The sequence below is a fragment of the Cygnus olor genome, chromosome 2, assembly GCF_009769625.2.
Source record: "Cygnus olor isolate bCygOlo1 chromosome 2, bCygOlo1.pri.v2, whole genome shotgun sequence".
NCBI classification, from domain to species: domain Eukaryota; kingdom Metazoa; phylum Chordata; class Aves; order Anseriformes; family Anatidae; genus Cygnus; species Cygnus olor.
In genome coordinates this window covers 98,039,028-98,063,074 of record NC_049170.1, presented here as the reverse complement: position 1 = coordinate 98,063,074, position 24,047 = coordinate 98,039,028, and the positions used below count along the sequence as shown (strand labels likewise).

Below are 24,047 nucleotides of genomic sequence, written 5' to 3'. Positions count from 1 at the left end.
AAAAAGAAAAAAAAAGTAAAGGAAAGAAAAAGGTTACGTCCTTGGAGGGGAAAAATGTTACAGCCCTGAGTTGAGGTAAAAATGGTGCTGCAGTAAAAAAATTTGTTTCTCAAAATACGCATTTCAGCTCTCAGGTTGCTAACACAAGAGTAAGATCCACGCCCCCACCTTAAGAGAGTTCTCACATTTGAAGGGCTTGGCCAAATGCTGTTTCTTTTCTGCCTATAGGTAAGAAAATGACAAGCCCAAGTTGTGTGCAGGTTGTTACATGTATTATTGCTGATATCAGCATAGTGTAAAGGGAGAATATAATATTAAGGAGAGTCGACTGTTATGAAGTAATTAGACCTGGCATGGTTAATAGCTTATTTCTTTGAAACAAATACTATCAGAGATAAAATTTCCAATGGTGTAGCCACTATAAAATGAGAAGGGAGGGAAAAAAGAAATCACTAAAATCCTGAAGCTTTTACAGCCTCCAAGGCATGTTAATTGTATGAAATGTCAGAAATGAAAAAGTAAATGCATTATGAATGAAAGGCAAAATGGTGCTAAGGATCATTGTGGGTCTCCAGCAGAAATTCAGAGTGCTTTGGGCATTTTTTTCTTTTTTAATTGCTTCACATAAGGCCCAATAAAAGCATCCAAAAATAGCAGTGAAAGATTTGGTGTAGCTCAGTGATGGAACCCAGTAGCTTTAAAGTGAAATGAGTAACTGTACATGCCTAACTAGACACCATTTCAGGAACTACATAAAATGTTTTGCATCAGTACATAAAGCAAAAGCCAGCATTTGGTGCTAATGATGCGTGATGATGGTGGTGCAATACAGGGTCAGGAAAAAACAATCTTTAACTTTTTTTTTTTTCTTCTCAGTTTTCTATCAGGGAGCATTTACTACTCTGTAATCTCAAAATAGCTAAAGTACAAAAAAATCTCTAATCACTGTAGGATGGAAAGTGCTAAGGATAACAGCTCATGATTTGCAAGGAATCAAGCTTAACATATGATAGAAGAAAAACACTGTAATGGATTTAACTCTAGAGAAATTTATAAATCCGGCTCAGCTGTAGAGAAGTAAGTATAGCGAGAAAAATATAACATTAGGTAGAGAAAGACCTTATACTAAACTTTGAACACGTCCATTTGACCTGTGTGTGAGTTTCAGGTTTCCTCCCTGCCCTTCCCACTTGTTAAAACAACAAGCGCAAAAAAAACCCCAACAACTCTTGGGTGTATTATCATAGTAAAACCAAAGCCAGAACTTACTCTCAACTGTGCTGTGGTACCTTGCAGTTGAAAACCAGAGGAACTTCTGCAGAACAAATAATGCCAGTTCCTACAATAGCTGCCATTGCCACCTCTCTGGTGGCCATGCTAAGGTGCAGGGGAATTGTAGCAGCAAGCCCGTACCGTCACCACACACTAAAATAAATTATCGGTGGTCTTCTTGAGGGTGCCCTATTATCTCTTTCTCAAACACATCATTGTAATGTCATACTGGTGGAAAGAAGTCCCCAGAAGCAAGCTAGTGAAGACTGAAATGGAAGGTACAGTTTGAAATTTAACAAAAAAGGGAAATCTTTTGCTGTAGAATGACCCAAACAAGTAATTTTAAAATGCTTCGGTTGATTTAATAGTGTTTTAACCTGAACAAATAATTAAATACTTCTCCAAATTTGAAGGGGAAAAATAATATACTAAAAGCAGTTACGTGCATGGGTTTTTCCTGTCCATCCAATCATGATTTTTCATTCAAATCCTGCAACAAATCTGTGGACCCTGACTGCTTTGTCCCACTTGTAACTGAATTCTGCCTGTACCTGCAATTAGTCTGGACACAAAACATCACTAATACTTTACCAAGAATTGGTGCTCACTCTCACCATCTCACCTAATCTAGTTTGGCTTCCAAATTTCTCTTATAAAGTACATAGTTTTAAGCAGTAATTTCCTTAAAATGTTTCCTTAAAATGTAAGAGATTAGTGCATTAAATAATGTGTTAAATGTTAAGCATGTGTAACGTACGTGGGATATACATGTGTTAAAATATGTTAAAATGAGTCATATATGATGTTGGCTCCTTAACCTTTCCTTGTCAAGTGATATGTGGTACTTACCTGTTGATACTTGCTTGTTTTGTGCAAGTTACTGTATTTTATTTTTTTAAACAAACAATTCTAAAGTACTCAGAGGCGTACCTTACGAATTAAATGAACTTTAACGAAACTGATGGTTTTGACACACTAACTCATTTTTAGGTCATTCATCATCCATTACTACCTGCTATGAAAAAGAAAAGCCAGATTCAGTTCCCGTCACTGGAACGTGAGAACACCTGATGTAGCAGCTTCAGTTACTGAAAGTGTAGCCACCTCCTTAAAAAAGGTAAGTTTCATTCATTTGTCAAGTATACTGTGTGTCTTTCCACAAAAGTCGGTGAAGTTTCTTTTAATTATCTCATTACCCCATCAAGTACTATGAAGTAGTTTGTTGTGACTTCTGTTAATGTATTAAAAGTATTTAAACAAAATTAAATCATTAGTACGCCAGTTTTGTCATGTAAACAGTTTAATGAATACATAAACAAAGCACATATGAAGCAAGAGATTAAAACAAAATCGTTACAATCACCATAAACTATATCAAAAACTTTTACAAGCATATTGCTTGCACAGCAGGTTTTACAAAACCAGTGTATCATGAGCAGTACCACTCCCTGAAAACCAAGGCCTGGAAATAAAAGATCACAGTATTTACTCAAAGCACATCATATACTAGTCCAACTAGCATTGCTTTAACTACTTGTCAACATCTTCACGGTGCTGTAGTATACATTAAAGCTTGCATGAAAAACAATGTGGATTGAGTTCAAGTGCAATAAGAAAAGAAGTATGGGTATTCGGATGATTACATAGGTCTGTGTTATTATTTGAAACCCTGGTTCCTAAATCTTTTGCCTTCGCAGCTTTACCAAAACCCTTTTTGTAGATCCCCATCACAGCCATTGCGCAGACCGCTTAACTCTGGAGTAGGGTTTGGAAATGAAGTTTCCAAAATGCTGATCCTACCCCCTGGTTCTGCTCAGATGGGTAAGTACTCCAGACACTTTGTGGCTGTAGGAAGGGAAGTCCCTGTGGCTACCTCCCATATTCCTTGCACCCAAACACGTATCTTGGGAAAGAAGTACAGGTGCAAGGCTTCATACAGGCAACAGGACAACTTTACAAGATTACACGGAAAACTGAAGTTAATATAAGAGAAGTGGATTTAATCTTTCACTGTCTGGCTTTGGCCTGTTATCTACTGTCATTCACAATGTGTTGGTCCGTTGCATTTGTCCCAAGTGCAGTGTAAAGTTTAGTATGTTAATGAATATTGTTAAATCAGCACAGAAAGGTTTTTGTTTCATAATTAAGAGTTTAGTAAGAAAAAAAAATCATGAAGAAAAATTACAAAAGCATAATCAACTGATTTAGTTGCAGTTTTTCCCATAAAAGAAACAAGACAGTACTCAGCACATATTGAAGCTGAATACAGGCTAATACCTAAGAGGCATAAGGGAGATTTGATCATTTTAACATAAACTTGCTCAAACACTTTACAGATGTATTCTATAAAGATTGGAAGGGATGTAATTTATAGTTATGTTGTTGTGCTGCATGCTTCTTAAAGTGTCTGCACTGCAGTTTCTTTCTGTCACCCTTTTAACATCTTTAATACAATTAAAATTAAGCTGTGTGCAAAAATAGCTTTGCTTGGAATATTCTACCTTAAAAAAAGTCTTGGAAGTACAAAATTCAAGCTGCTTTTGATTGAGTCTGCTATCAAAATCTTGATGGGGCAGGGGGTGGAGGGGACAATGGCAAATGCATTCGCTGCCCTGTAGAGGAGAAAGTATTTCTGTACATTCCAGTACTTCTATTTCTATTTACTCCCATGGGACTCCCACGGGCTCTTAATTTAACTTCAGAATTCCATGATAAGGGAGAACCTGCTCCATGGGAGAAAAGGAGGCCACAGAACAGTCCCTTCTTTGTTCCTACCCCACCTTTCCTTACACAATAGTGAATATTATTCATTTATGTACTTTTCAGCTATGGCTAGAAGATGAAAATGCCTCCACAAAGAATTTGTAATGTGTTTTGCTTGAATGTCAGCCCTAAATTTGTACAAAGAGCAAGTGTTGTCTTTGCATTCCAGTGCCTGCTGGTGTGGGTAGTTCAGCTACATGCTCCTACTGGGACAGGGGTTGGCTGAAAAAGGATGATGGTGAGGAAGGCAGCTGCAGAAATGCTTTTAAAAAGCTTCAAAATTTGGTCAGCGATGAGTGCAAGCAAATAAGCAGTGCAGCTCCAGGAATGCTTCTACGTCAAGCCTTTGAAATTCAACCTTGAAGGTGCTTTTCAGGGTATCCTATTTACCAAAGCCCTGTTTGCCTAGCAGAGTTTGGAAAACTGCCAGATTTCTTTCTTGTTCAGCTCTTCCACGAACACCTTTGGCATGTCTCACTACTCACACTACAACATTCAGCAAATTAGAGCTATTTAGGTTTTAAGTACTGATAAGACTATTAGCCAACTTGCCTTCCTCTGTATACACACACACAAATAAATGACAGCACAAGCCTTCCTTGACACGAGAAACCAAAAGGCATTGATTCAAAGGCTAAATAAATAATCGTTTGTGGCACATTCTCAACATTTTCAGCACTGAAACTCTCCCACAACGTAGCTTCCTAGGCTATGTTTTCATGCATCGATATTATCATTGTGGGAAATGAGGGTAGAGGTGCTTTGGCACTGGAAGGCAGTGCTAACGGGACTGACTTTTGCCAGAATAACAAAACTTCTCTGTGCTTCTAGACAAAATTTGTAAGCCAGAACTCTCAAATTAAATGTAGTAGTTCTTCAAAAAACCAAAACCAATCACCCCTAATCCTGTACTGTTTTTACAGACATTTAAGTGCCTCAAAATAAGCTCACTGAACAGCAACAGAGAGAAGACAGGTGCTATTCTGTCCCCTTGCGCATGATGGATCGTAGAGAGCTGAATGGAATCGTAGTGACTACGTTCACCCCAAAGGACACAGTACAGAAATCTGTACAACTTGCAGCCACTTTTCAGTCATCGCTACTAAAAAGTGGGTTGGTTGGTTTGTCTTATTGCTAGGCAAGAACGTACACACCTCTGTATAGTCTGTATGCAGAATCTAAGTTTTTGGTATTGTTTCCTCGGTATAAAGAGCATTTTGTATATGATTTTTCATTGAGTAATACAGTATACAAATAAACCAGCAAGAGTTGAGCTAGCCAACCAGGTTGCAGAATACAGCAGTGTTGGGAACAGTCTGTGACAGCTGTGGGATGAAGAAAAGTGGCTTTTCTTCCTTCTCACAGCAACTGCTTCTGGCAGTTTTTAGTTGCTGTACGAACATCCCTGTAGTCAGTTGCTAAATCCTTGTTGTAAGCATTATCATCACAAGCACTATTGTCCCCGCTGCATTAAGGGGAGCAACACCACGACCAGAAAAGGCAGTGTGCTCAGCACTGGTGACCAAGTGGGAGAAGCTTTGGTAGTTCTGGTCTTAAGGTCCCAGAGTATTTTCCATCCAGTGCTCTACACATTGCCACAGCTCTGTAGGGAAGTGATCACAAACCCGCTGTAAACCGCAGTATAACGCGCCAATGCAACACCACGAGAGGGCTGATTTGGGAAAGCTGCACGGACTGACCCGTCCTAGCAAGTGTCTCGGGTTAGAACTGTTGAACAGACAACAAAGATTGTCAAAGGTTACCAAAAAATGTGTGGCCAGCCAGCAACACGTTTTGCAACACTTACACTTTGAGCGACTACATCAAACAATATATTTAGCTAAAATGAAGATTTTAGGAGTAGATCCATTCAACTGCTTATGTAGTGTGTAAGCACACAAACACAAGACTATTTTCACCCTTTGCTATGTAAATGATATCTATCTTAAATTTTGCCACTCAGAACAGCAGTGAACTCATTATCTGCAAACTTATCGAAGGATGCAGATTAATCCTGGAATAGGAAAGAATACAGCATCCTTTAATCAATACCTTGTTTTTCTATTCAGAACAAAGAAATGGTTTTGCTACACAGTTCCTAGTATGAAATGGTTAGAATACAAGTCTTTGCTTCTCACCAGAATAAAGCAGCTGGGCTATTTTGTAATGCTATCAACTGACCTTAAAACACGCCCTTGTGCAAGCAGGCTGAGAATCTGGCCACAGTTCTTTTTCCAACATCTATTTCCAAGTCTGTCCCACAATTAGTGCCAAACTATCTAGCCATTGTCTTGCATTTAGTGCTTTCATCCAGCTCCATTTTGCAAATATTTGAAAACAACACACAAAAGCAGACTGACGTCTCTCTCTAAACAGCACAGCATACAAATGCATTGAATGCACCACATAAAATGTTCATAAAAGTTCCTCTCGGTAATGTTTCTAGAGACACCTGGACTTCTAATACTCCTTGTTATGACCCAGAAATAGCTCCTCATGTTTCCCAGATCTATGTTTTTTTTTGTTGTTTTCAGATCAAAGCCAAGCATTAAATGACACAACTGCAAGTACTGTCTTGCTGGCTAAGTCAACTCTTGCGTTATAGCAGTTACACCTTCTTTTTAGTCCCACCCTTCCTTTTTAATTGTACTTTATTTTGTTGTAGCTGTGCAGTTCTCTATTCCTCAGAGCTCACCTTGCCCGAGCCCCGCCGGGGAACGTGTCTTTCACCTCCAAAGAATCTGCCCAGCGAGTCAAGTAGACCCGAGTCTCTGTGCCTTGGAGATCCATGTCGAGCGTGGTCTGTAGTGCTTGCAGAGGCCATTTTTGATCCGTGCCGGAACGAGGAGCGTTTTTGCGAAGCCATCAAATCCGAATTCTCTGAAGCTGCTGCACTGTCCTCTTGGATGGTCTGTAGCTCGTCTGACTCGGAGGGCCGATCTTTGAAGGTGTTGTCTTCTCTTCCTGGGGCATCTCGGGAAAAGAGGCGGATCAAGTGGGGGCGACCGCTCGTGTCAGCTGGGTTGGCCTCGGGCCAGGCATTCTTCGGGTCTGCTGTGCCTTTGGAGTCTGTCACCGCTGGGCTCTTCGTGGAGGTCCCATTGTTCTGGTTCACATCTGCCTCTCCTGCAAACAACAAGGATGAGATATGAATACAGGCCTGTGAAAAACAGCCCGGGAACAATGCTGCTTTCTCTCCCTGGCCTTGAGATGGTCATTTCATACAAAACCCGTAAGCTGTGCAGTTGCAGTGAAACTATGTTCTCTAACAGCCTGTCAGAACATTAAGCTATCTCACAACTGAAACTCTGATGATGTTCTCACACAAAATTTGCAGTAGTTCTAGGTGTTTTTTTTAATTAATATTTGTAAATGTTAGAAGCACAATTGAAATTAATTTTGTGGAAGGTTTACTGTTGATGAGGCTTTCAGGCACAATGTCTGGACAATCAGATTTCCAGTAGTTCCTGTTGAAGACTGGAACTCTAAACTCTGCTCTTTGTCTCCAGAACAGGAAAAAATAAAAATAATTAAAGCAACGTGCAGGGCTGTGTCTTCTCAACTGCACATTCCCCCTCTGGGCTGTCAGAGCATCTCTACGCTTCAGGTCTGTCCCCATTTTGAATTTCTCGCTGTAACTTCATTAACAATCAAAAGCATAATGAGGCGTGAGGGTTTCTTTATTACTTAAATTGTCCTCACTTCAGAAAAGTGGAGAATACTTGGCTGTAATTTTCTGCTTTGCTTCCCATAACAGTTTTTCCTCCATGTGTGAGCCTGGCCTTCTACATCTGATGTCCTAGCTCTCTGATGCTGACTGAAGGCCTGGAGCAAAATGATGTAATTTGCATTTATTATGCGTGAAAAGTGATGATAAGAATTACGAGAACCTGATGAGCATTTAGCCAAGAAAGGAGCCGAGGCGGACCTCCTTGATAGAAGTGAATGAAGTGTTTGCTGCCTTCTCTACAGTTGTGTTCTGACGCACGCACTAAAATATCTGAAAAAAATCAGTTACAGCACACTCGATCCTTAACATCTACGCCTACCAGTGACACAAAACTTACGGAGCTATTATTAGTAGTAGGTTACTGCTTGGGAAGCAGCCTTTCGCCCTACAGAGTAAATGCTTCTCACACACTCACCCCATGTTGGAAAGACCAAGTTTTTTGGAGTTAACAGAACTTGAAAATGCAGAGATAGGTTGCAGTCAGTCATGTGTTACCTTTAGGATCTTCTAATTATCTCATTCCCATTTGATTTGGTCTTTGTTTCCATGAACAGGATAGATTCTGGCAAATACTGTTATGTTTTCATGTAGCCAAGGCTCAAATACTTCACTAATTCGCCAGAGCAATTTTAGACTTGACACAGTCATTTCAAATTGCTTTTCCCACCCACAGGGCACTGAAGAAACCTCTTCTCAGGCTGAGATTAATTCTGAAATAAATTTAGGGATAACAGCACAAGACAGTAATGCTGGTTTCTGCAAACTGACACCTGGTACTCACCAGGCTACAATTTGTTGTCATCAGTCTGCTGTGGTTTTACACAGCTTTTCATATAAAAAATATATCATGCAATTCTGCTGTGCACCTTTGAAAACAACCTAGAAAAGGTTGGGGAAACTTTGAGAGGTTTTTCTTCGGTTAAAACATTTGAAAATATTTCTCAGGAATACAATTATTTAACCAATGCTAATTGTGACTTAAGACCTCATCAGTGGAGAAAAGGAAAATATTTGCTGGCACCTTTGTGATGTTGGTTTTCCTGAAAAAGATGATTTCAGGTTTCTTAGGAACTATTAAAACCCTCAACTGTTTTTCTTAGTCAAATGAAAGAGAAAGTAACATCACCAATATACGACACTTTCTGAAACGGCAAAACATTTCAACTAGCAACTATAACCCTAGATTCTATACCATAATACAAATCCATTCAAGGCCAGAAAAAGAAAAATTAACAAAAGAGCTATTGTATTTAATTAAATGCATTAACAAAACACTAGAGCATCTGCATACTAATATTTTTTACAACAGTTGTGCTTTGTGTCCCTGAATACGTGTATTGGTAAGCAACAAAGGGCATTTGTGCCATAAAAGTAGCTTCTCCCAATGCATATGCAGCAAGCTGTGAAGTATAAATCTTTCTGTAGGTTCTATTTCAGTAATGAAAGCATACATTTAAGTTTTCTTCTGGATTTTTTTTGCACACTTCAGTGTTTTCTAATATTTAAAAAATACATAGCAGAGAGATACTGTTAATATTTGAGCTAACTAAGCAAAACCTTCAAGTACATTTGGAGAGTCAGACCCCTTTAATAATACCTTAAGGATAACCAGAACTAATGCCATACACAAACACATGCCTATTGGTTCACTTAGTAACAAATATTTAGACTTCTATTAAGGCCCATCATAAATGCAGTGCACATGGTACTGATACTTTCTTTGTTTCTTCTGGCAAGACGAAGCCCTGCTTCGACAAGGTTGTCTAAGACAGAATAAACAAGAGCACCCTTCCTATAGCATATCATTTGTACACGAGAAAGCTGCCCAGGAAAGAAGAGGGCTTCAGGCTTTTTTTTTTTTAATTTTTTAATTCTTGTAAAATGGGTAAATTTTAAGAGTACATATAGCAGAATGCATTGCCATAGGCATAATTGGAAGGCTACTAAAGTGTATGCTCTTTTATTTGCACTTAAGTGAATAAAGTCATTGAAAGCAGTACGAGTGAGAGCGTGGGAAGCGCGTTTCACAGAATCACAGAATTACAGAATTGAAGGGGTTGGAAGGGACCTCGAGAGATCATCGGGTCCAACCCCCCTGCCAAAGCAGGTCCCTTAGAGCAGGCTGCCCAGGTAGGCGTCCAGACAGGCCTTGAATATCTCCAGAGAGGGAGACTCCACAACCTCCCTGGGCAGCCTGTTCCAGTGCTCCGTCACCCTCACTGTGAAGAAGTTCTTTCGCATGTTGGTGCGGAACTTCCTGTGCTCTATCTTGTGGCCACTACCCCTTGTCCTATCCCCACAAACCACTGAGAAGAGGTTGGCCAAATCCCTCTGTCTCCCACACCTCACGTATTTATATACATTGATGAGATCCCCTCTCAGTCTTCTTTTCTCCAGGCTGAACAGACCCAGGTCTCTCAGCCTTTCTTCATAGGGAAGATGCTCCAGGCCCCGTATCATCTTTGTGGCCCTCTGCTGGACTCTTTCCAGGAGATCCCTGTCTTTTTTGTACTGGGGAGCCCAGAACTGGACACAGTACTCCAGGTGAGGCCTGACCAGGGCAGAGTAGAGGGGAAGGATCACCTCCCTTGACCTGCTGGCCACGCTCCTTTTACTGCACGCCAGGATCCCATTGGCCCTCTTGGCCACGAGAGCACGCTGCTGGCTCATGGTCAACCTGTCGTCCACCAGGACCCCCAGGTCCTTCTCCTCAGAGCTCCTCTCCAGCAGGTCGTCCCCCAGCCTGTACTGATATGTCCAGTTGTTCCTTCCCAGGTGCAGGACTCTACACTTGCTCTTATTAAACCTCATTTGGTTTCTTCCTGCCCATCTCTCCAGCCGGTCCAGGTCTCGCTGAATGGCAGCACAGCCTTCTGGCGTGTCAGCCACTCCTCCCAGCTTTGTGTCATCGGCGTACTTGCTGAGGGCAGACACTATTCCCTCATCAAGGTCGTCGATGAAGATGTTGAACAAGACTGTACCCAGCACCGACCCCTGGGGAACGCCGCTAGTCACAGGTCTCCAGCCGGACTCTGCGCCACTGATCACCACCCTCTGAGCTCGGCCAGTCAGCCAGTTCTCAACCCACCTTACTGTCCACTCCTCTATCCCACACTTTCTCAGCTTTGCTATCAGGATGTCACGGGAGACATTTCCTTGCTCCATCCCAAAAGCAAGCAAGGATCTGTCGCTTCAAGCGCAGCAGAGGACCACTCCTGCAGGCAGTGCCACCTTCCCACATCCCCTTGAGCAATGCAGCTCTTGAGCCTGCTGCTGGCACAACTTTCCCTGGGCGTGTTGGTCAGAGTGGCCAAGCCATTTGTTCCCCATATAAGCAGTGACTCCCAAAATGAAGGAACACAGATGGACCAACAAATCCAGTCTCTTAGTGAAACACAATTAACAGAAACTCCGGGGTGCTTTCGATGAAGCAATATTAAAACTCACTCCCATTGCCTGCCCATACGAGTCATGCCACATGTCTATTTTCACAACCACTGTGCCTTAATGCTCAGTTTGGCAGAAGCAGTTTATCCCATTTCTTGGGAATCAACACCCTTGTATAAGCCTCAAATTAGCTGGGACCTCTCAGCCCTGTGGTTTGAATAGCTACTGTCAAAACCTGTTTTATACAAAGTGAGATCTCCATCTCAGATGGAGATTTTACGAACACCAGAAGTAGGTAATCAAAGTCACAACACCAAATACTTACTACATTTTACAATAACTACAGATTGCTGTTACCGATTACTAATTTCCTTCTTGTTTCCCTCTTTTTCTCCAGGTACAAAGATGAAAACGATCTCACTTAACTTCAGGGATCTTTTGAATCAACTTTTCTTTTTGCGTATGTCATGTATATTTATGAAGTGGTGCTCTTCAGCATACAAAATACAAAGCATATTTCTCCTCTCTCTTCTATGATAAGACAACTAGGTAGTTAAACAATGCAAAACAGTTAATTCTAACTATATTTCAGTGTGTTTACTGAAATGCTGATGATAAAATATCAAAATGTGGAATTTTATACTGACTTACCTGTATTTAGTCACTTAACAGTTGAAAGTTACACCTAAAAATTACTCAGCTTCATAATGGCTAAGATTTCAAGACGTTTAGTAAACTGAAGTAGTAGTAAGGCATATGTGCAGTGTACAGGTAATAGTTTGCCTTGCATTACTTGGAGAGGCTGAAAAAAGTCTCTTCTGGAATATGTGGCTTTCAGTAGCCCTAGGGGTAATATTGAGACATTTGAAAGAATGGAAAGGACAGAAAAAGCAAGTCCAGCATCACTACGCAGGAACTGCAGCTGAGGATGTCTGGGTTCCAACTCTGCATTGAGATCATAGTGCTGTTCAACATTTGTCTTTTGTTGTTCAGGCAGTTCAGTTCTAATATTTAGACACAGTGATATGCTATGAAAGCCAGGGTCAAATAAAGGTCGGGCCAATTCAAGACTTGATTTCCTCGAAAACAGGATTCAACTATCTGGTGCTCAGCAGCATCAAGTAGCAAAGGCAAGTGTGGAAAAACTATTTAGCCTGTGGACCAGTGCAGGTCATCTGCCGGAAATACCAAGGCCGGTTCTGGCTCCTCTGCCACTGGAGGTGGTGCAGAGGAGCACTGCACCACTTGGTGTGCAGTGGGAGCACCTGCTGATCAAACTAAAAGAAATGGAGAAAAGAGGATGACAGAAGGGGTACAAACCAATAAACTGGTGCAGAGTACGGTTCAGCAAACAAGGTTACAGGTCTCTTGGTCATTTCCTAAGTGGCTGAAGAAAATAGAGGAGTTTTCTGATCAAAATTCTTGAGGAGGTTGCACTTGCTCCCTCGAGTACCACTGAAAGGTACAGTCTAGCTCCTGTTTTGTACTTTGACTGGAGTGCAACTCACAGCAAAATGGCGCATCTACAGCATTTAGGCTCCAATAAATAAGTATTTAGGGTGAGGGAAAAAAGAATTAAGTTTGCATTACTCAATCTGAACTGCAAAGTTTGATTTTTCATTATGTGTGCTAAGATACAGCAGACAAAAAATGGCTCTCAGCCTAACTTCACTGATCTGGTTAGAAGGCAATATGCCATCAAGACATTTCACTTCACAGATCTAATTACCAGGTTTGTCTGATGCTTGTCAAACTGTTGGAAGTCAACTCTGTCCAAATATGGAAAGCAGTTGGTCCTAGCTCTGAACACAACCAAAGCCAATCTGCTGGTGCATTTAGCCTTTACACAACTATTTTTCCCATTTCCCTAGCAAAACAAGTGCAGAGAAACATGTGTGTCTCGTAATACAAACCCACATGAGTTCAGTACTCCTGTTGTAGTGAGACAAGAGACCACTTCCATTACAGCTCACTCTCCTCCCTCCCTCCTTGACAAAACTTATCACTTCTGGGAAAAAAATTCCACCCAAAATTTTCTATAGCTTCAATGTAACTTCATAGCACAGGATGAGTATTTGCAGAGGAAACTTAGCTTTTCCAATGAGTTTGTCAAATGTTAGTCCTTTGGACTTTTCTCCCACAAAAATGACAAACCATCTGCTAAGCATAACATGCAGTCCTTTGACTCTCTTCCTTCACTGCACACATTAGACATTACAGAGCATATAAGGCTCTTACCAGACAAGAATAAAAGGGTTTCCATTCCATTGATTAGCCCAGTAAATCTCTATCCTTCTCTGACGAAGCAGTGAATAATGGGTAAAAAGTGGCACAATTTTCCTCAAACAACAAACAAAACAAAACCAACCAGCCAAAAAAAAAAAAACAAAAACCAACACCAAGAAAACCTTAGTACTCAAAATAGAGTAAGAAGTGGGAAGAAAAAACAAAACAAACAAAAAAAACCCACACACATCTGGCCCAGCATAGGCTCTTAACTACCCATGTTACCTGCAGAGTCATATTTACACTTCTATTGAACTATGTTCAAGACCAAGTTTAATTTAATTCTATTGAACTAAATAAAAGACTATTAACCCAACACGTAGCATGGGATTAAAGATCATTGGCTAAGCATGCAGAAGAGGATTTTACTGCTGTTGGTAAAGACATGACACATTTTTAGAGCTGACATCTAGCTTGCATTGCTGTGGCCAGAAGAATGAAACACTCACTCTTAAGATTTCACTTAGAAAAGGCGAGGAGCCTGATGCTGCTTTCCATGAACCCCTGCTGACTTGGGAATAGCAGTTCTCAGCCAACCCGTGCAGGCAGCATTATGCCATCCTAGGGCTACTGCCAGCCTAAAAACGGATAGATCACATATGATCTATTAATTGCTACACGATCGTTAATATCTGTCTTGGCATAGCTGCTGACTGCTCAAACACCTCACTGCTCCAAGTGCGCCCTGGCCCTCTCTCTCTGAAGAATGGTTGGTGCAGAAACAGAGCTTGTCCTTGCAGCAGAGCTCGCGTGACAACACAAAGGTTTTGATGGGGAGAAGGACAGTGCCAGGTCACATCTGATTACAGAAATACCTGTCTTCGCAGGCTCAGCAGGAGAATGGGATGACAGCGTGCCAACACTATTTATGCTCAGATTTTGAAGGAAAGAAATACCACAGTCAGGAGGGGTTCTCTCTACTTTTGGTGTACTTTGTAGTAGAAAGCCATGCTGTGGGAGAAAAATTCAGTTTGCATAGCAGAGTACTATTCAGCAATTCTTTCAGATATTAATTACTGCACTATAAAAAACGTAAGTACAAATCCCCTTACTTAATTTCTGATACTAACTTAAAATGTATTCCAGAGCTGCTGAAAAAAACTCCGACGTTTGATAAACATTTGTGACATAATTCACAGCCAGGTGTTGTACTAGGTAAGGCAACCAGTAAAGTCTCCCTTGAAATGCCTCACAATCTGCTTCCCCAGGGGACACTTGCTGGCTGCCAAAGGTGTCTGTAACACCAGTGCTGTTCTTCTTTTGACACTGAGAAAAACAAACCTTCCATCCGTGCTGACCTGCCAGCTTCTTAGTTCCTTCAGTGCTCAAGGGAGAGTAGGTCTGACTGCGATCCCGAGATGCACCATTTTCAGGACTTCCCTCAGCTACATGAAATGTAGTTCCCAGAGCTCACAAACCAGAGTTGGAAAAAAAATAAAAATATATCTATCTGTGAAGTAGTTTATCCCAAAGGTTACTGGTAAGAGAAAAAGGGTTACATGCACACATCTCTGTGTAAACAGTAACTGCCCGATTTTCTGTCAGTTCTTTCAGAAATGTGAGACTGACTAAGAGGGGAAAACAAAAGCCTTCAATATCCTGTAGGAACAGACCTTGGCTTGCATGCAGCTGGATCTCATTTTGCTGCTTCTGGTCCTCTAATACCGATTTCCAGATCTGACATTTTGCTGCTTGTGGGACAAGAAAGGACTTTTGGATTTTAAGTACTGGGCCCAGTCACTGCACTCTTTATGCAAAGCAGCAGCAGCTTGTAGGGGTTCCATAGAATCTGCTTAAAGTAAACACACTTTTCAGTTGGTGGCAACTGTTTCAATGTCACGCTTATGTGGAGGAACACTATAAGATTATAAGCAACGCAACTAGTGAATTATGTTATTTAACAGCACATATCACGAGTCTTACCTGCTTTTCTAAATTTGCCTCTTTCAGTTCAGGGACCCAATGCCTAAAAACTAGATGATAAACATGAAATAGAATAGATCCCTGTAGTAAGCAGGAGGGGTGCTGGTGCTGTGGGCTGGTGTTGCTGTGGTATTCTGTTTGGTAGGGTAATTACACTGATCTTTTCAGCTTATGTGGTAAAACCCAAACACAAGCAATGAGCAGATGAAAACATGCAAGAATGTGACACGTAGCTGGAATGGTGACGCTCTAATGAAAATGCTGAAGTCTTACCTCGTGAATTAGCAAACAGCACATAATTTTTACACCCCTGGCTGTAATTTAATGATTTGAGAAGATTGGTTCTATGAAACAAAAATTAAAGTACACAGTACATTCATTACAGTTGGGTTCAGCATAATTATTCCACCAAAGACAACTAAGTTTTATGGTATCACTGTGTAAAACTGAGTCAATCAGATTTTGGATATACCATCACCAGGGGTCCTCTCTCTGCAAAACTCTTGCTTATCGCGAGGCTTTTCACCAAGGGACATGTAACTCCTAGCGTCTGCATGTCAGAGATGTGAAAACACTTGCAGTCTGTGCAGCAATAGCTCAGTGCTGTAGTCAGTGCCCAAAGGCTGGATGTTAACAGGAAGCACATGTGGTTACTGTGGGCTGAAATGCGTTAACGTCCTGTTACCCACTGTGAGGGGCTGCTCTCTGGGAGCCAGCTTTTATGCTTGATGGAAGAAAAACAATGTCATGTCATCCCCGAACTTGTTTACTCTGTGTTAAGTATCCTCTTTTTTACTGAAGAAATTTAGCCCTTCACACAGATGCTCAATTAAAGCAGCAAAATGAGCTGTGACAGCAGCTGAAATAGCCTCGTTCATTATGGCCATGACAAAGGAAAGAGATCATAGAAAGACAGCACACAATGTTTTTCAAACCATAGGAACAGCAGCGGTAATCGCATAGGAACTAAGCGTCTTCTTCCATTACAGATGATGCTGAAGGTATCAGAAACCAGAGGTACAACAAACCTTTTTTTTTCTTAAACTTACTCTAGAAGTCACACACTACCACCAGGTTCAACATGCAAGAAATTAGCAGGGGGCAGGGAGGATGTTACATGTTTCTTTGTAGCTGCACTGAGCTTCATTTCCTCCTCTTCCCCTGTTCTAGTTGTGTTTTATTTATACTACAGGATATATATATTTCTGCAGTGAGGTGATGCATCTTTGTACGGAATTACCAGTTACTCTCAACTGCTAAAGTCTTGCAGAAAGGTTTTCTATCCATCTTCTGCCTTTACACGTGGAAGGTCAGTGCAGTTAGGTAAAGAAAGCTAATGATTTGGGAGTACATGGTACCAACCGTAACAAGAAGAAAACTGTTCTGGACTTTGTTACTTGCCTCCTGGGTGCTCAAAGGTGATTTATGCTTACGAGCACAGTAAAATAAAAGTAAAGTAAAAAGAGGCGTTCAAAAAAATTAAAAATATTCCCCATGGAAAAGTTATTTTTGATGTCAAGGTTGCAGTTAAAACCAACCCACTCGATTGCACTAGCTACCTTGCACCCTGCGTGTTTTCATGCAGCTGGTCATTGGTTATCCCTGCCACTGGCTTACAATGAAGAGACGAAGCAAAGCCCACACGGTGGCCTACCATTGTAGAGGAATGCAGCAGTGTAGGCCTGGCTTGCAGCCTCTTGCTCTTGTTTTCCAGAAATTCAGGCATTGCCTCCATTTGCTGAGGGTTACAAAGGAGAATACAGAAAACAAAAAAGCCTGTGGTTGAAACCAGTGGGACTTGCTATGGCAGAAATTTGGAATCTATGAGAAGCATGTGGCAATTCTCCATACAAGCCGCAGAGGTTTGTTGTTGGAGTTGGTTTTTTTGTTATACAAAAAAACTTAAAAGAATTTTATCCACCCACCAGTTTCAAAGAAAAATGTTCCTTTGTTGTTACTAGAACATATAGGTTTGGTTTAATCTTAAGTGTCTCACAACGGATCCTCCCACAGTAAAATGAGCTGGGGCATCATTTGTAAAGAACAATGTTGTGTTCTTAAAGAGGAGAAATGAAATCACCTGTTTGATCCATCAGCATTTGTCATCCTTACAAATTGTACAACTGACCAGTAATAAACAAAGGATTGCTTGATAATTTTTCTTCTCTGCTACAGTCACATTGAGCCTAACTAATTGTTAGGTTGCAAAACCTGTACATATCACCCCCACAGAAGTAATAGTACAACAAAAGTACTAGCACTTAAATCAGATTTCGCAACAACTCACGTTATCTTTTGTATTTTGCACGAGCCACATTTTTCTGAGAAATAACCTATTCCCGTCAGTGCAACTGAATATACGGTAGTTGATTTAGTTTTCTTTCATAATGCCATAGGGAAGCAGGGCCTTAAAATCAGCAGAACTGTTGGTGAAATGAGTGAGCTAAGGGCAGTGACTGAACCAGCTGGTTCAAACCAGCTATAGAATATAGGCTGTTAAAAATCATCACATAGCTAGCTCCTCCAAAACTGTACCTGGCGACATTACTGTTTTTTCTTGACCAGGGGTTAAGTGTACATGTCATAGTTTATACTTAGGTAGAATGCATTGCAGAATAAAATACAGCTATAAGTTATATAAAATACAGTTATAAGTATATAAAGTATAGAAGTTATAAGTAAGTTATATAAAATACAGTTATAAGTATGCTAACTTTAAGAAACACTGATTGTGACCACAGAAAAATTACTTACAGCACGAGACTACAAAGCCTTCCTTGGATAAGCTGCTTTTCAGTCCTGCAGAGTAAAACTGTTGATGTGTGTTAAGTTTTCCTGGCAATAACTACCTAGACCTAACCCCAAAACACTTCACAGTAGTGACTATAATGTGAACTACTGCATATGTAAAAGAATATGAATGTTTGTAACTCCCCAAAAGCCACAGTACTGACTTTTCATGGTTTTGCGATACCACTTCAAACTTTGAATTCCAAGATAGATTTTTACAGAGCAGACCCAAAGAAAAAACAAATTACTGTAATGTGACTGCTCATCCCTAGAGAGATCAGTACAAGTTATCTATTTTGTTACTGTGAATTATCTGCAGGATGCTGTAGTCAACATGCTTGAAATGTTCATGCATGCTTTCGGTATACAACGTTATATCTGGATTTCTCTCTTTTCACTATGAATGTATTTGAACTGAAGCTTTCACTAGAAAGCCCACTTGAACTCAGAGTCACCATCGTTATAAAATCTGCAGTGAGGAGAATTACTTTGGTAATTTTTAGAAGAAAAAATTTTAGAAGATCCACCAGAGTGCCATAAATGATATTCAGACCCTGAAGTATGTAATTTTCTAATATTTCTAAAAATATTTGAAATGTGGGGGCACAAATGAACCTATAGACCCTTTTACATTTTCTCTACAGGACTTGAAAAAATACTGAACACCTTCTAAAAGCCAAAAAGGGGCTATAGAGATGTTCAAGGCTGTCTGAACTGCAGTTCTCTATGGGCAGAACAATTCCACAACTGTCAGACACTGTCATAGTCTGACATTATCTTCACTTTGGAATTAATTTTCACCTTACATATGTGGTGAAAGGACAGAGAAGCAAAAGCCAGCAGTTCGCTTGAAATTTGGTCGCAGAGCTTGTCATATCCCAGAGACTAATGGATTACTCTATGATTTATTTTCTTTAAACTTATCTTTATTCTTCCTCCTTACAACACTATTGCAAAACGTTAAGCTTATCATCAAGGATAACAAGCTCTTAACTAGCTCACCCCAAGCCCAAGGCAGAGCTCTGTGCATCCCCACAGCTCTCACACGCAGTGCAACTGCCCTTCCTTGCCATCCCCCCATGTCCTTCCTGAAAAGCCTGTGTTCAGCCATGGTGGGTGAGCTATCCCGCCTTGTCCCTGTGAGATCTCAGTGAGATCAAAGCCCTGCCCAGGCTGTGTAGGTGGCAGCTCTCTACCCTGTGAGGATTCAGATCAAGAGCTGTACTTCCAGCTGTGTCCAAGATGTAGGAGATGCAAGAAGATGGGAAGGCAGAGGCCCAGGCTATGACCCACATCTCCTGCTCTGCCCACGATGAAGACAGGGAAAGAAGCTCAGACCTCTGTGGAGAGGAGACCCACATCACCAGCTGCTTCCATGAGGTACAAGACATGAGCACCTCTGTACCCTTTGGGAAGCAGAGAACCGGGTCATGAGGTACACCTCCACTTCAAGATGGTTGGACTCGATGACCTTGAAGGTCTTTTCCAGCCTAGATGCTTTCATCATTCTACAAGATGCTGGCAATGACAGACAACTCCTGTCTGATATGGGAACGAACAGCGTGTGGCTGTCCATCTGCAGCTCCAGCTCTGCCTTTGACACGGACAGTAAGAAAAGCTCCTTGTGCAGCTGGGATACTGAAAGCGGTGCTGGCGACGGCAGCAGCCTTCGACATGCTGACTCTAGACCCTTACCAGTAATCATAAATTCACCTTTGGTGGCGTTATCTGGAGGGCCTGTCCATAGAAAGAGCCCCAGACCCCTGGTCAAAGGCTTTGGCCCAGCAAGTGCCCATGGTGTATACAGGACCAGTCACTGCCACAGCGGCCAGGCTGCTTTTGTTCCCCACAGCACCTGGTCTCAAGCCTCGTACGGCCCCAAGCAGACAGACCTCCTTTCCTGGGGGCATCTTGGTTTCCCTCATGGAGGAGAACCACCAGCCTGAATCACTGACTGCTGGAGAGGGCTTTGAAGGTGGTGAGGGAGACGGCAGAGCTGGCAGCAGGCTCGACACAAACCCAGGAAACAAGTTCCTGCATCAGGCAGGAGCTGAGAGGCCTCTTCTCTGGACAGGCCAACTCTACATTTTTGCTCCACCTCAGGCTTCCCAGAAAGACCTTTATCGCATTTTGGCAAATCAAAGGGTTCCCTCATCTTCTAAACTCAAGGAAAATGTACTTGTCTGAGCTTCCCCAACTTTCCTTATCTCCCAGCCTTTCTTTCACTAGTCTGTTAGCAGAGAAGAAGCCATACTTGGCAGGACAGACCGGGACGAGTCCCTTCAGACACCCATTTCCTCAGCCACACTCTTCTACAACAGCAAACAAGCATCTCTTCAGTCCTCAGGCCTGGGCAAGAAAGAGCAACATCCCCAGCTCTGGATAATCAATCTGTATAAAACTCAGCACATCCCTAATCCCCCACGTCCCTGCTCACAACAGCGGCGCTGCTTTCCCTTATTTCTCTGGCCAGCTCTATCAGCAAGGAAACACTGCTCTCCTCCACAGCCTGCTGCTCTCCTCTGCTTTTCAGGTATCTGTCTGACGATTTCAGGCAAGTGTGAGATGGAAACAGCAGTTGGGGAGTTACTGAAGTGTAAACCATCATACTGTATTATGCAGTGAAGAAAGAAAAATACCTTTATTTTTGTAAAGGTATCTTCTACAACCCCTGGAGATCAAACCAATGCCTTTTTTTTTTTTTTTTTTTTTTTTTTTAAGTTTACAAGAGTGTTTGGCATCTGCAGGACTCAAAACTGAAACAATGTCAAGCTAAAACAATAAAATCTCTGGTATCCCACTCACTTCTAAGCATTAAATACCAATTCTGAAGGGATATAAATGAAACATTGAAATAAGTCCCCCATTACATATATCTACTCAGCCATCTTCAGCTCTATAGATTTTGACTGCACCATTATTCTTGTAAATGCAATAGAGAGTCACGTCAGGCCAAACTCTTTGAATAAATATTTAAAACATTTTATCACCAGCATTGCCAAGTCTCAGCTACTGCTAAAATGGGAAAAAACATAATTCTGCCTAAAAGCTCAGCAGCTAATTGCTAATTAAAAAAATACAGTAAATTCTTTGCAAATGTGTCACTTCGGGGATGTTCAGCATTTCAGATTTTAGGACTTGGCTGCTTGACAACATTTCCTCCCGTGAAGGGGATTCTAGAGGTTCACTGTTGAAACGATCACCCTTAACTCTGAACATAAACCCAAAAGCCAGGTTACTCAGAGGACAAATTCCCCATGCCATATTCAAAGCCACGTGCAGAGATCCCCACACCTGAGCACATTTATGGTGAGGATGCTCCCGGGGCACAGAATCCCAAGGCTGTTTGGGGCTGGTTTAAAATCCCTCTGCAGCCCCTGGCACAAGGAACACAGCTCCCGGGGACCTTGCATCCTGCTGCCTGCTGTGACGGGAGGAGAACAGGATTTTTGTCACCATGTCCTGCCTTGCTTGTCAAAACAGCTTTGTTTGGAGGCTACATAATGGAGTACGTCAGCGCAGACCTAGGAACAGAGCCATGTAATTGCTGTGGCAGAATGAGTAGAAGGTATGAAAATATTGCAAGACATGCAATAAACAGTGGGTAGCTTGTTAAAATATTAGCAAAAAAAGGTTTCAAGGCCTTCATGTTTTTATAATGTACACAACTTCAAAAAAAGTTTTAGAGGTACTTTGGATCATAAAGCAATGATAAACCGTTCGGAGCCTTCTCAGAATTTTAAAATTATTATAAAAATTTAAGGTATCCTCAGTAATAAAATTTGGTATCCAAAGAAACATTTTTCAGAAGGAAGCTCTAATATAGGCCTGAAGAGTTTATATGAGATTTGATTAAAATGTCTGCCTGTCTGGCAGAAAAAAGACACTAGAAGGGAATCTTATCTCCAGAATTTATCATAGGGTTTACAGCAAGCAATGTCTTCTTCATAATAACCTCAAGTGCAGTCCTAAAACTAGAATAAAGAATACTCGAAACCAAGAAGGAAGTTCCAGCAAATGTGGCAATGAATACAAAGGACTAAAATAGTCTGCATGGATGGAATTGGCACAGGGTCTTACAGCACACAAATTATTCCACAAAAAAAAATCTAAAATATTGGCAAAGAACTCAGACAGATGTTTGAAAGAAGGATATCAGAAAGAAAGAGATGAGTACTTCTTTTGATGACTAGAAGGTTAAAGAGGAAGACAAATTCAAACCTTTAGAGCTGGATAGAAATCATCTTGTCTGCCTATCCTGCAATCAACTGTCAGCAATGGGCAGGGAATAAAGAAACACATGGCAAGAGGTCACATGGAAAGACTGGACTCAATGGCAAACTGCAGAATCTACAGCATTTGGTGTCTGGATGCAAGTCTTCCTACCTTGAAGGAAAGGACAGTGTTTGCACTTCCAAGCTGTCGCAGCACCCTGCTGCTCTCCCACACCCAGAGCCCTCTCCCTTTTTGTCCCCCCCACAGTTGCCAGTCCCTCCTCTCACCTCCTCTTCACCAAGCTCCTGTGCCAGCGCTGCAGTCAAACCACTCTGCCGGGCATCCCATCCTGCTCCACGATCCCTCACCATACTGCTGGAGGCTTCAGCAGGCTTCTTCTGGACCAAATTCTAAATTATCTCTGCACAGCAATTCAGCTCTGAAACCTCTCCTGGTTGCAAAGCCTACCTGCTCAGTACCAGTCAGAGCTGTTGACAGCTAGTACAGGCAGACGATACATGCTCACTTTTAAATCAAGTTTGAGAGTCAAAAGATTAAAACGCTATCTCTCCTCACCTGCATTGTTAAATGCTTAAAAACCACACATATCGTAGATACTCCCAGACAAAATGTCTAAATTCAAGGGGTTCCTGTTTTCAAAACACAAATACTGCATAGGCACTGAAGGAAGAAACAGCTCATTTCTCATCCTTTTCAGAGGAACTTAAGTGGCTGCACTATCAGGGTGATCATACAGTGATGCCTTCTCCATGTCTCAGTTAAAAATAGGTTTCTTCCCATTTCGTTTTACAACAAACCTTTCTATGAAAGGAAAACACAACATTTCTGCATTGGCTGATGGAAGGGACAAAAATTAAAGCACAGGTTTACAAAGTAGGCTGGTACCATCTGCACAGCATGAAATCTCAGATTTCTAGAAGGTATATTTACAGGGGGTTTTCTAGATTGTGAGCAGCTCAATCTGAAAAGCTGCTGACAATGAGCTGAAGCTTAGCCTCATGCTGACGTGGTTTCCCTCTGCCAGCAGAAAACAATAGTCAAGTTCCAGTCCCACCACATGCCTGAAGTGGACAAAAGTGTGGTGCACGGACCTACTGCAGGTTCTTTCCACAGATTTAATTTTCAGCACACAGCACAGGCACTAACTCCTCAATATTCTTCTCGTAGAATATCAAAGGAAAAGCAGGAGATGAACTTAGCACAGAGGTGGTCAGCTTTCATTACTTTAAAACCCTTAAGTGCAGTTCAGCTACTCTCCTTTGTTAGAATTATTTGTAAATCTAGTGCATGACTGAATCTTACACTGTAAAGTCTATTAGCAAGGACAGCGTACTTTTATACTTTTTTATATCCACATTCTGAGAACAGAAAAACTAAACTTCTCTAGCCCTCTTACTCTTCCCTGGTAATTGCTGCTTATTTCAAGGTCTGGATGCTAGATACTCTTTGAAGAAGCTCTGACAACTAAACCTCTCCAACCTCCAACAAGTTCTAAAAGTTTCCAGTTGTCAAGTTTGCACGTTTTTTCATCTTTGAAAGTAACATTTAAGGTCTTAGTCCTATTCTTCTGCACCCCATTGCACATTATAGCAATGAATGCCCAGAGACCAGCCTTGGTTTATATATTATATATACATATTACAATAAATTGAGGCATATT

At 41.4% G+C, this 24,047-nt stretch overlaps 1 protein-coding gene and 1 long non-coding RNA gene across 27 annotated transcripts in view; one reads left to right on the top strand and one right to left on the bottom strand.

Annotated features, from left to right (window-relative positions):
* LOC121066118 (myelin basic protein) overlaps positions 1 to 24,047 on the bottom strand; it is a 115,576-nt gene that overhangs the window by 12,688 nt on the left and 78,841 nt on the right. For all 26 annotated transcript variants that reach the window (XM_040549498.1, XM_040549504.1, XM_040549485.1 and 23 more), the window contains one exon: positions 6,731 to 7,161. In XM_040549498.1, coding sequence (XP_040405432.1) covers positions 6,731 to 7,161 — 431 coding nt within the window. The remainder of the gene's footprint in view (positions 1 to 6,730; positions 7,162 to 24,047) is intronic.
* Positions 1,116 to 6,380, top strand: LOC121066121. Its single transcript, XR_005817528.1, has 2 exons — positions 1,116 to 1,550; positions 2,263 to 6,380. It is a non-coding gene; the product is annotated as an uncharacterized LOC121066121 (long non-coding RNA).